This window comes from Triticum aestivum, chromosome 2B (assembly GCF_018294505.1).
Source record: "Triticum aestivum cultivar Chinese Spring chromosome 2B, IWGSC CS RefSeq v2.1, whole genome shotgun sequence".
In the NCBI taxonomy this organism is placed as follows: Eukaryota; Viridiplantae; Streptophyta; class Magnoliopsida; order Poales; family Poaceae; genus Triticum; species Triticum aestivum.
In genome coordinates this window covers 763,991,156-764,002,697 of record NC_057798.1, presented here as the reverse complement: position 1 = coordinate 764,002,697, position 11,542 = coordinate 763,991,156, and the positions used below count along the sequence as shown (strand labels likewise).

The 11,542-nt window shown below is 40.1% G+C and overlaps 2 protein-coding genes across 8 annotated transcripts; one reads left to right on the top strand and one right to left on the bottom strand.

Annotated features, from left to right (window-relative positions):
• Positions 1-1,401: 1,401 nt before the first annotated feature.
• Positions 1,402-4,642, bottom strand: LOC123047250 (wall-associated receptor kinase 1). Its single transcript, XM_044470749.1, has 3 exons — positions 3,599-4,642; positions 3,361-3,522; positions 1,402-2,655 (listed from the first exon to the last, which is right to left on the bottom strand). Exons 1-3 carry the CDS (start codon positions 4,605-4,607, stop codon positions 1,652-1,654), a joined length of 2,175 nt encoding a protein of 724 aa, XP_044326684.1. The 5' UTR covers positions 4,608-4,642; the 3' UTR covers positions 1,402-1,651.
• A 428-nt stretch (positions 4,643-5,070) lies between these two features.
• LOC123047249 (uncharacterized) lies at positions 5,071-9,337 on the top strand. Of its 7 annotated transcripts, XM_044470746.1 has the most exons (7): positions 5,071-6,742; positions 6,877-6,967; positions 7,440-7,581; positions 7,710-7,815; positions 7,939-7,990; positions 8,359-8,418; positions 8,786-9,337. In XM_044470746.1, exons 3-7 carry the CDS (start codon positions 7,483-7,485, stop codon positions 9,015-9,017), a joined length of 549 nt encoding a protein of 182 aa, XP_044326681.1. In that variant the 5' UTR covers positions 5,071-6,742; positions 6,877-6,967; positions 7,440-7,482; the 3' UTR covers positions 9,018-9,337. The 7 variants fall into 7 exon arrangements, 2 of the variants coding, with proteins under 2 accessions (XP_044326681.1, XP_044326682.1); XR_006422862.1 differs by lacking the exon at positions 7,939-7,990 and having other exon boundaries at positions 7,710-7,924; XR_006422863.1 differs by having other exon boundaries at positions 7,695-7,815; positions 8,359-9,337.
• The last annotated feature ends 2,205 nt before the right edge of the window (positions 9,338-11,542 follow it).

Below are 11,542 nucleotides of genomic sequence, written 5' to 3'. Positions count from 1 at the left end.
ATTCATTCTGTAGAATATGCAGGGGGTGGTCATCTTTCAACTTCCACGGATGTTTACAGCTTTGGTGTCGTCCTTCTCGAAATATTCCTTCGGACAAGACCAACTGATGACATATTTAAGGATGGACTGAGCATTGTGAAGTTAACAGAGATCAGCTTCCCTGATAGGGTAATGGATATTGTCGATCCTCAGCTGACACAAGAGTTGGAGCTTTGCCAAGAAACTCCAACAGCCTTGAAGGAAAAAGGTGTACGCTCTCTGCTATCTATGCTAAATGTTGGCCTTTCTTGCACGAAGCCTTCTCCGAATGAACGCACCAACATGCAGGAGGTGGTTGCTACATGGCATCAAAGATGCATATCTCAGAGGAAATTGAAGAAGCAGTTATGTTGGTATTAGCTACCTGAATAAGTAAGCTGTCGTATGTTTGATGTTTTATTGCATCGTGTGTGTAACGACATGGATTTACAAATCCGAACCTTCTCTGTACTGTAGCAGCCCAGATATTGCGCTGAAAAATAGAGATGACTATCATTTCCATGTACCAATATTATGAAACAAATACTATATACTACAATTTTATTTTACATGTTCAGGGAACACTCTATCTCCACCTTGGGACACAAGACAAATAGAGGAAAAATTGGTTGTAATATTGATGAACTGAATCAGGCTCTGAACTCTCTAGTCTCTCTGTTCTCAATTCATCCTTGTTCATTATTTGCAGAAGAGAGTATCCTTTATGGCATTTCCTGTAGTTGTATTTACCCTGCCTCACAGCAGTTGCAAAAACTACTAAGCAAGAACCATGTCATCAAAAAAGAATGCATATGGAAAACAAGAGTTGTTAATGGTGGAGGCTGTTGTTGTGAATAAGATGTTGAGGCTGCTTGTCAAGCAGGCAAGCTTTGCAAATTCAGTGGACGTACGGGCATGCCATTTAACTTGCGTGGGGAGTAGAACGATAGCAAGCGCAATGGCAAGAAACAAAACAATGAGGAAGATGTGCAAAGACCGTCTCAAGGTCTCCATGTCGGCAAAAAATTATTCATTTTGTAAAAGCCATCAACAAGTTGCTTAATGAGGATGCGCTCGACAAGGCCAAGTCAAGTCCAAGTACAGTGGTTGTATTTTCGAGGAAGACGGCAGGTGCATGAATGGTATCCAGTCCACTTGCGTAACGCTGGAGCACAAGTGGAAGTGGTGTCATTCTCGAAAGAAAAAAGTGCAAGTGGTGTTGCTGTATGTGCCAAGACCGACGACCAGTCTTCACATCAAGCTACTGCACTTCAACTCTTCTGTTAGCAGAAGATGATGCATGCATATAATAATGTCAATCATACAAAGACAGCATCTCTTTGTTAGACAGCATCCAATGTCTAGAGAACAACAGCGCTGGACCACAAGTTTGTATAGAAGACCCGTGTGCAATGTTTGGATCTGTTTCTTGCACTCTATTTAGAAATAAAATGTTGTTTGGAGCCAATAGTTTCACACGGTTACATATTTGGTAAAAATGTAGTGCTTTCACACATAGTTACAACACCTTAGAAACACAATTACAAATGCAGCCTGCGAGCATTCGGCCACCATACAAGCACAGTTACAAATGTTTTCACGGAACCAAAATGAGGGTTTTCTCAAATGGAGCTTAGTGACAAACATCTTGCACCTTACGAGACCGACTCAGTTTGTGCAGCTGCTCAGCTACCTCCATCATCGTGGGTCTTTGATCTACATCAAGGCTAAGGCATTCCACGGCCATACTTGCTAGACTATCAAGAAGCTCTAAATCTTCTGGTATTGCAATTTCCTTGTCAAAAAACTCGGTCGCTTTCTTCTGTTTCTTATGGGCTTCAAGAAAGCTCTTTACCACACCATTAGTCTCGGAATGTATGGCCCTTCTGCTGCTAATAAGCTCCAAGATCACAACTCCAAAACTATAGACGTCACTTTTTTCAGTGAGTAGTCCTTCTTGTAGATATACAGGATCCATATAATTCATGTCGCCAATGACTGATCCGGTGTGTTCCTTGTCTTTCGCAAGCAACCTAGATATGCCAAAGTCTGAAATTTTGGGTGCAAAGTTATCATCCAAGAGTATATTTGCTGGTTTGACATCTCCGTGTAGAATTCTAGTGTTTGCTTGTGAGTGCATATAAGCTAGACCATCGGCTGATTGTGCAGCAATACTTAAACGTGCATCCAAGTTGAGGGCCACCTTTTTACTGTTGTCGTGAAGAATGTCATGGAGGCTACCTTGTGAGATGAACTCATAGACCAGCATGGGGGCGTCAACTTCAAGGCAACAGCCAATGAGCCTAACAATGTTCTTGTGGATGACTTGAGATTGGATGATGACTTCATTTGCGAATTGGTCATTCTCTTGCACGCTACCATTGATCGGTTTCTTTATTGCAACTTGTTCGTTGTCAAGAAGGCCTTTGTAAACTTCACCGAAGCAACCTTTTCCAATTAAGTTGCTATTCTTTAAAATTGGCTTGAGCTCCCCTTTTGTGAAAAGTTTAATGGTATTTGCCTGTTCCAATATAGGGCCACCATTCTTTTTGTAGAATTCTTTCGTCTTCTTTTTCTCTTTGTGAAGAATAATCAGAAACGTTATAATTGCCATGAGAAGAATACCACCTATTCCGCCTAGAGAGACAAGAGATAACTTAGTTTATATCACTAAATTTGCAATTGCAAATCTGGCAGAAATATTTAGTATAAGAATTAATAGTCTCCTATGATCATCTGCTCGGGGTAAAAAAATTAGCACTAGAATTATCAGAACTAAATTAATCGAAATCAAGAATGGCAAGTGGTTAAAACTTCCAAGGAAGTGCCTAGAAGGCAACAACATCATGTACTCTTTCCTTGCTGAAATATAATTTGGAAAGCCTGTATTGGCTCATAAATTACAGTCAGGTTATTTATAGATATTATGCTGTATACAGTTGACTGATTGAAATATTTTGGAATAATTACATGTGCAGCTTGTACGCTATGTGTCAGGAGATGTAAAAGCATGCAGTTCCTATTTCACGTGTTTCTATGTTAATAATTTTGATATGCAGCAAGTTTTTTTTTTTTTTGCGGGGGGATATGCAGCAAGTTGATATACATTATATAGCAAACCAAGTTCCTAGATGAAGAAATATAACCGAAGGTGAATCAACAATTTAGGTGAGACCTAATAAAAAATATGCATTTTGTAGGTTGGACTGCAGACCAACCATTGGCCTGGTTGGACTGTATGTCACCCAGAGGGTACTGATTCTACTGGAATAGATCTCACGCGCAACCTGAACAAAAATACTCAAGAGTGCAGTGAAGTACGTAGTGGCTTATATTACTTACCGACAGTCGCCATTGCTGCTGGAGGGAATACATGCGTGCAGGTCCCCCCTTGGCCATCCGCTTTCATTCCAAATTTGCATGGACAGTCATAGCCTCCCGGCCTATTTTTGCAGATCCCGCCATTTGAGCAGGGATTTTCAGGGAGCTTGCACTCATCAATGTCTGAAGAATCAAAACATGGGAAATAAACGATTTGGTAATGACAGTTGCTTGCATGTATGTAGGAATATGTACGTACCTTGGCAACCGTGAGCGATGTGAGGGTTGCCGGTGTAATTGCCGGAGCACCGGCAGACATAGCCAGGAGTAACTGTTGCGTCGGCACAAGAGCTGTTTTGGCTGATGCAAGCGTAGTCTGGAGGCGGCGGCTGTCCTTCCGCCGGACACGAAACATTTCCGGCAGCGAAATCCAGCACGAGGGGGACGCCACGGAGGAACCTTTGGTGCAGCGTCTTGTTACCGGACATGTCCGGTGTAAAGAAGCTGTACCATGACTTCTCCACGAGCATGGCGTAGGAGCAGGGATAAAGCTCCCACCACTCGTCGTCCTCCTCAGTGACAGACACGGTCAAACTCTTGCCGGGATGCAGAAGGGTGGTCTCACAGCAGCCCCGCCCCTCGCATGACCCATTCTTGACCGGGTTGTACCTCTGCATGTACCGTCTCTCTGATATTGTGCGGCAATACAAGTTAGGCACCGAACCGCCGTTACCATATACCAGTACAGGCTCCACTATCTGGCCGACGCCTATGAGAACATTGCGCGCTGCTGAGACAGCAAACGCCGAGTTGCCGAAATTTATATGCTGGGACATGAAGAAGGTTTTCCCCTCACCTCCCTTGGACACGGTCCGGCCGGTCATATTTAGGCTGCAGCGGTACGATACTGCAGCGTATGCTCGTACCTTGCTCGTGGCGACTGATATGCTCAAGAGCTCCAGCGGCGGCGACGACTGATAGTAGCCCCGGTCGTCGTAGAAGGATCTCTCTAGATTGATTGTTCTGTTGTCAGCAAGAAAAGCACGAGGAGGAATGAAGGAGTCGTTGCAAATGACCTCGAAGCCATCGCGGTAGCAGCCGTTGCCGATGCCGAACGGGAAGGGGATGGTGATGTCGCCGCACTTATCGCGGCAACCAGGACGTGGCACCGGATGCTGCTGCTGTTCAGCCACGGCCGCAAAGATGACCAGTAGGATTGCTGGCAGCAGCAGCATCTGGGGAAGGGATTGTGAGCTGGGCGTGGTCATGGTGCTCTACTACCTGCTCTACGGGGTATGGAACTTGGGATGAATGAATGCCAAAGGAAAGGCATCCACACACCCTCCCTTATATTATATACTACCACTGTTGATGCCCGTAGCTGCTGTTTAGGATGCGGTGTATATTTTAGTGCCTAATTTTTTTTCTTGTTCTGGTTGTCGGTGGTGAGTGGGTGTTCGTGTTTGTTTGCATACCGCTAAAATAAATTTAAATTATAGTTATAGTTTATCAGTCCAATAAATTTGTTAGAATTTAGTCAGGCAGTGCATGGTGCAGCTACATCTTTATCTTTATCTTTACCTAATTTTTATTTTTATAATCTTTATCTTTATCGTCCGTTATGGTTGTTTTGCAAAAAAGCCCCTCGGTTTACAGGAAATCAACCCGCAGCCCTGTTTTAGTGGCACCCAAAGAAAACGTTTCACTTTTACAAACAAACCCTACTAGTAATTTGTACGTGCTTTGCACGTTAGATTATTATGTGTGACCATAATACTAAATCATGTAAATTAAAAATTGAATATTCTGTGCTATAATCAAATGGTAACTTCTGGATTTTTTTACAATTCGTCTTGAATCACGGTAGCACAACGGATTTCTATATGAAGAATGTTTTGAAAAACATACTTTTATTCCAAAAGAAATGTTATTGACGTGTTTGTGAAATCTTTTAGCTTTTTCATGTTCCAACTTGAAAATACAAATAAAGTTAGTTTGATGTTAATTTTCACCATTTCAAACAGTAAACTTTAAATAATTTAACATCCGATGAAGAAAAATAAATTAAAATCTAAATCTGAATTTTCTATAAGTTGTTTGAATAATTCTCTTAACAAACAGCAATACTCGTTTCGTTCCATAATATAGTGCGTATATATTTTTTGAAAAAAGTCAATCCTCACAAACTTTGACCAAGTTTGTAAAGAAAAACATTTATATCTAGAATTCCAAGCATATATCATTAGCTTCATCGTAAGATGTATTCCATATTTTTATATTTTTGGTATTGTAGATATAAATATTTTTTCTATAAACTTGGTCAAAGTTTAAAAAATTTGACTTTTAAAAAAACTATCCACGCTCCATTATGAAATGAATGAAATATTGACATGCGTACAATTTTTTCAACAGCATACTAATTCTTTAAAAAAAATGCTTCCGTGCATGCATTCAACAGTATTCATGCGAGGAGCAAATTCCTATAGACCGGTACCCTCAAAGTGCACACTTGTAGGCTTCTAGGCTACACTCCAGTAGTACTACATTTTGTCTAATAGGGCCGGTTCCCAATGTAAAGCTAGCTCGGTTGCTGCTCACGTGAAAGTTTTCGAGCAAGTGTCAGGTTGGTCAGACGCCAGCTGCGTTTATAACTCTAGAAAGATCCATCGAACTCGTTTTGGCGCGCGGTTGTGCGAAGCGAATCCCAGAAACCATGACCGTCAGATAAGTTGGCTTCAACATTGATAAGTGGCACGGATTCATCCCGTGGAAGAATCAACGGCTAACAGATGCTTCTGCATCACTGTGGGCAGCTAATCTAAATTTGAAAATTGGTGTACTATAGTAGTAGAGATAGGCATTTCAATTCAGTCCGCAGTCCTTTCCTTCCTCTTATCCACTCTGCGTCGGCGGCTACGCCCATCCCGTCGTGCGCCGGCGGCCGCCGTGCCTCGCGCGGGCGGATGGAGTGCGCTCGCCGGGACGATGGACGGCGCGGAGAGGCGCGTTCGCGCTCGAGCTCCTGTGCGCGCGCCTCGCGCCTCCTTGCACCGCTCCGGCGGCCACTCGCCACCCGCCGTCGCCGGCGACCACAAGCAGCAACCGTTGTGGCCGCTGCCGGTGTGGAGCGCATCGAGGCCCGCCTCGCCCCCCTCCTCCGCGGAGACTCAGAAGCCAGCGGTCACCAAAACTTCTGCTCCCAAGGCCCCCTTTTCCATCCGCCGTCACCGCGCTCCGAGCGTGAAATCCTCCGCTTCAGGCTGCCGTCAGTGGAGCCGCCTCCGGAGAGGAACGACGGGGCTTGGATGAGCATGTGGAAGGTGCGGACCTGCACGAGGCGCTGACCAAGACGCGGTTGTTCTTATCCGTTGCCTACTTCCTCAGCAACTCCCTCGCCATCGAGGTCTGCAATGCTTTTCTATTCCCATTTGTCTTTCTATCTGCTTATTCATTCCACTGTTGATAGGTACATGACACTGCTGTCTCTTTTTGCTGATGCATAATTACTTCAGCTTCTTTTTTCCGTTGCCCCGGCAGGAAAACTATGGTTCCCGGATGAAAAAGACGCGCATAAAAGTTGCAAATTTTGAATAGCAATTCCTATGTATATATGAATGTGCTAATGGAGGTAAGACAAATTCCTAATTTAATAATAACCCCTCTGTCCTTTCTACTGCATCTCGTGTGTGTGCCTGGCTGCCTGCCGCTGTTGTGCATCTGTTTGCTTGGTGTTTTTTCAGACATTGTGTGAGAGAGCGAGACGATTGAGAGATTTATTTGTGCTACCGCTCGTTTTAGAGCAGGAATGTGTAATATATATTTTTGCTGATTTTGAAGATTGTATCCATAACGACAATGATGACATGAAGAAAAAGAATATCAGTAACTACACTTATCCTTGATCTGGTCTGAAAGATAAATATTGTATTTATAATTGGGTAGCTAGGTTTCAGATATTGAAAATATTGCATTGCTAAGTACATTAGTTTATATAAATCAATCATCTGGGTTGTCGATTTGAATAATTTAACACTATATATCATAGGACGATTGGTGTATATATACTTCACTTCATGACACGGTTGTCACGATTGTTGCAGGGCTGTGTTGCAGGACTGATTGGAGGCAACCAAATCTTGGAGAATGATGGAAGATAATGGACTCCAGCTTTTAGGAATGTTATATAAGGATCCAATTTCAAGCTTTGGACTGTTCCATAAATTTGCTGTTGAGAATCAGGAGGTTGGTTTTTCCTTTGTAAATTTGGAATTTACTTCAAACTACAAGTGGAAAAGTAGACTATCAGTTCAAAATTGTGTATCTTCATAACTGTTAATGTAATCTTAGCCTCCTAGGTGATCATTGCATAGGTCTACTGGAAATTGGTGCCAGAGGAGCTCTCGATGAAGTTCCTACGAGAACCAAAATCAATTCTAGATGCATCAGATATATCAATGGAGGAAGCATGGTTCCCAGGTGCAGTGCTAACATTGCTGAATGTTGTCTGCTACCATAGCCTTCCTAAAACAGGACAACACAATTATTATCTGGAGGGACGAAGGATCTGATGATTATCCAGTGAACTGTATGTCTTTGTAGGACCTTCGCACTCAACTGATGTATGCATCTGTTATCAAACTGAGAGTAGGAGGTATGCATAAACCTTTAATTTTGGGAGACATAACCACTCTTCGAATCTTAGCCAGATTCTTCCATCTATAGGATTTAACTTTCTGTGAAAAGAATTTCATGAACACGCAAAGATTGCCAACTAAACTTTGTACAAAAAAGGTAGACGTGATAAATCTATTTATCTCTCGCCGAACTACTCTGAATTTTATGGTACCTGGTGAAGATTAAGAAAATAGTTATGCCCTGCTATATTTAGTGATAAATAAGATACCAAATGTGACTAAATAGTTCTGCTTAAGCATATGTACCTGCACTCTTTTCATATGGTATTGTCAAAACTTCGGCTGAGAATATATTAATAGTTGTTTCAAAATGTTTCCTGTTCAGTCAAGACCTTTGGGACATTACCAAACGCTATTGGACAAGAAGATTGATGGTTTTCAGCAAGTAAGATAATAGTTCAAGTATCGAAGGGACGTTCGACTTTTGGTGCATTGTTAGGAAAATTGTATTGAGTGTATTTCACGTTTCTGCTCTGTCTCCATTTTGCTATGTCCTTGAAGTTCTTATGTCACTTGCTATTTTGAGTGCCCACTATCATCTGAACATGAAGTAACATGAGAAGTCAAAGTTTTGTGCATGCCTTTTCTTTAATATGTTCAGATTTATAGCTCATGAGAGTAATGCTTAAGATTGATATTTTAGATACCATTTTTGTATTTAAAGTGCAGGCCGAATTTCTTACTCCTATAACTAAACCAATATGCTAGCTACTTTGTGTCAGGCGTACTTTTTGGTTTCATTCATGGTGCAGGTTAGCTGGTTATTTACAAGTGTGTGGAGCATCCAAAATTCAAGTAAGAACACCATGCTTCCTTGGTGTGTCCATAAATATATCTCCATGCTGGAGCTGTCAGATGAGTACGGATCAAATGAAGAATGACAAAAACGCCCAGGACTATTTCAAACTGTTTTATTTTTCCTACATTCAGCCAACCGGAGTATCCTGCTCTCCCTTCTATAGGTTCTACTCCCTCCGTTCCTAAATATAAGTCTTTAGAGAGATTCCACTATGGACCACATACAGAGCAAAATGAGTGAATCTACACTCTAAAATGCATCTATATACATCCGTATGTGGTTCATAGTGTAATCTCTACAAAGACTTATATTTAGGAATGGAGGGAGTACATCTAAATCCTTATTCTGTTGAATCAGGTACTTGCATTCTATTGTTCAAGATGTGTAATTTTTCTGTTGATTAACAAAATCATTGACTTATGAAAGAACTCTTATTGACGAAAGTGTACATGCAATGAGTTATGCAGTTCATATACAACTTTTACCAAAAGATGGGTTTCCTTTACTCGGTTCATTTATTGTTCTGTAGTAATCAGTCATGTATTCCTGGAGTTTTGAAGGATCTCACATTTCATGTTGTCTATAACTTAGCATGCTCGTAACAAGGGTGAAGGAAATATTGTGTGGGATTGAGTAAAAATCTAAGTATGCCTACTTATATAGATCTTTTGAAATTGATGGCGAGTTGTGTGTTAATTTATGTCGTGTACAAAGAATTCTTCTTTGCCTGTTTTCGCTGCAATGCCAGTGTTTTAGTAGTGTATCTCCCTTTGCAACGCACGGGCAATTTTCCTAGTATATAAATGTTTCCTACAAGCAGTGATAGTTACCACCACCTGCATTTTGTATGTTGTATGTAGTATCTGTCGAAATCGAGAGTATGTACGTGTAGTATGTAGTATATAATAATGATTAGGTAGTATATATACAAATTCTTAGGTAGTATGTACCATTTTTTGAGTATGCTCTTTTTTACGTACAAATATGTACGGATTTTACAAATATAAGAAAAAATATGGGCTCATATGCAATTTTTTCATGTAACTTGTTTTGAAATATCTTAGATATAGTATATAAACATATTTAAAATAATAAAATAATATATATAGTACCACATGCTAGTATATGAGACATGTGGGGTAACTACCACCGGGTGGTAGGATGGATTTTCCCTATATATATATATAATAATAATAATAAAGCAAAATGGGTTTCTTCCATCCGTCATGGTATTTTTTCAGAAAAGTCCCTCTATTTCAAAGAATTCAACCCGCAGTCCTGTTTTAAGTTAAAACGAAGCGTTAATTTTGTATTTTACACAAAAGTCCCTGTCTTTTCTTGAAATCAACCCGCCGTCCGGATTTAAGTCACACCCGAACCGTTATTTTACATTTTTCGAAAACCCCCCGATGTTTTAGGTAATTCATACGCGGATCATATTTAAGTCAAACAAATGCTTTTTAAAATCATCCATATCTTTTAAACCGTAACTCTGATTTGAACATGTTATATATGAAATTTGATTAGAAAAATATGTAGAATATGAATATGAGATTATTTTTACCTGTTAAGTATTTTTAAATATTATTTTGGAATATATTCGAGTCAAACCAAATGATTTTCTAAATTATTTGTATCTTTTAAACCGTAACTTGGATTTTAACATATTATATATGAAATTTTATTAGAAAAATGTGTGGAATCTAAATATGATGTTAATTTTTCCTGTTAAATATTATTAAAATGTTGTTATGGAAGCAAACTTATAATTTATAGCGCAAGATCCGTTTTTCATACCGGCGGCGATCCGATTGCAAATAAACACTCCCCTATAACCATATATGGAAAAGAAAACATCGATAACTACACGTGCATACCTCTGAAAAATGTCGCAAGGAAAAACAACAGATTTTTCATCGCGAGAGTGAGAGAAAGCGAGCGAGAGAGAGAGAGGGAGGGAGAGGGAGGAGAGAGGGAGAGAGAGACGCATTAGGATTAACCATATTCAACACACATTTTTTTGTTGTTTTGTGTGAACACCGAGGCCATCACCGACGAGGGTGAGAAGGAGGATAAGCGGCAACACAAATATGATGCCTGGCAAAAATAAAGAAGATGGACCTATTGTGGTCTTGAGTGATGGTTGTTGAGTTGAGAGTGTGTCTTATGTTTTCTCTCCCGTTGCAACGCACTGGCTCTTTTGCTAGTTAATAATAAAGCAAATTGGGTTTCTTTCGTCCGTCATGGTATTTTTTCAGAGAAGTCCCTCTATTTCAAAGAATTCAACCCGCAGTCCTGTTTTAAGTTAAAACGAAGCGTTATTTTCGTATTTTACACAAAAGTCCTTGTCTTTTCTTGAAATCAACCCGCTGCCCGGATTTAAGTCACACCCAAACCGTTATTTTACATTTTTCGAAACCCCCCTGATGTTTTAGGTAATTCATACGCGGATCATATTTAAGTCAAACAAATGCTTTTTAAAATCATCCATATCTTTTAAACCGTAACTCTGATTTGAACATGTTATATATGAAATTTGATTAGAAAAATATGTAGAATATGAATATGAGATTATTTTTACCTGTTAAGTATTTTTAAATATTATTTTGGAAATTATTCGAGTCAAACCAAATGATTTTCTAAATTATATGTATCTTTTAAACCGTAACTTCGATTTTAACATATTATATATGAAATTTTATTAGAAAAA

What these genes read in the sequence shown, in the direction of transcription:
- LOC123047250 (XM_044470749.1), bottom strand. Translation starts at nt 4,607, where the DNA reads ATGACCACGCCCAGCTCACAATCCCTTCCCCAGATGCTGCTGCTGCCA. An exon ending in CATCGCTCACGGTTGCCAAG is followed by an intron (nt 3,523 to 3,598) that starts GTACGTACATAT and finishes TTGATTCTTCAG; the next exon opens with ACATTGATGAGTGCAAGCTC. An exon ending in AGCAGCAATGGCGACTGTCG is followed by an intron (nt 2,656 to 3,360) that starts GTAAGTAATATA and finishes TTGTCTCTCTAG; the next exon opens with GCGGAATAGGTGGTATTCTT.
- LOC123047249 (XM_044470746.1), top strand. Translation starts at nt 7,483, where the DNA reads ATGATGGAAGATAATGGACTCCAGCTTTTAGGAATGTTATATAAGGAT. An exon ending in TTGCTGTTGAGAATCAGGAG is followed by an intron (nt 7,582 to 7,709) that starts GTTGGTTTTTCC and finishes ATCATTGCATAG; the next exon opens with GTCTACTGGAAATTGGTGCC. An exon ending in GGAGGAAGCATGGTTCCCAG is followed by an intron (nt 7,816 to 7,938) that starts GTGCAGTGCTAA and finishes ATGTCTTTGTAG; the next exon opens with GACCTTCGCACTCAACTGAT.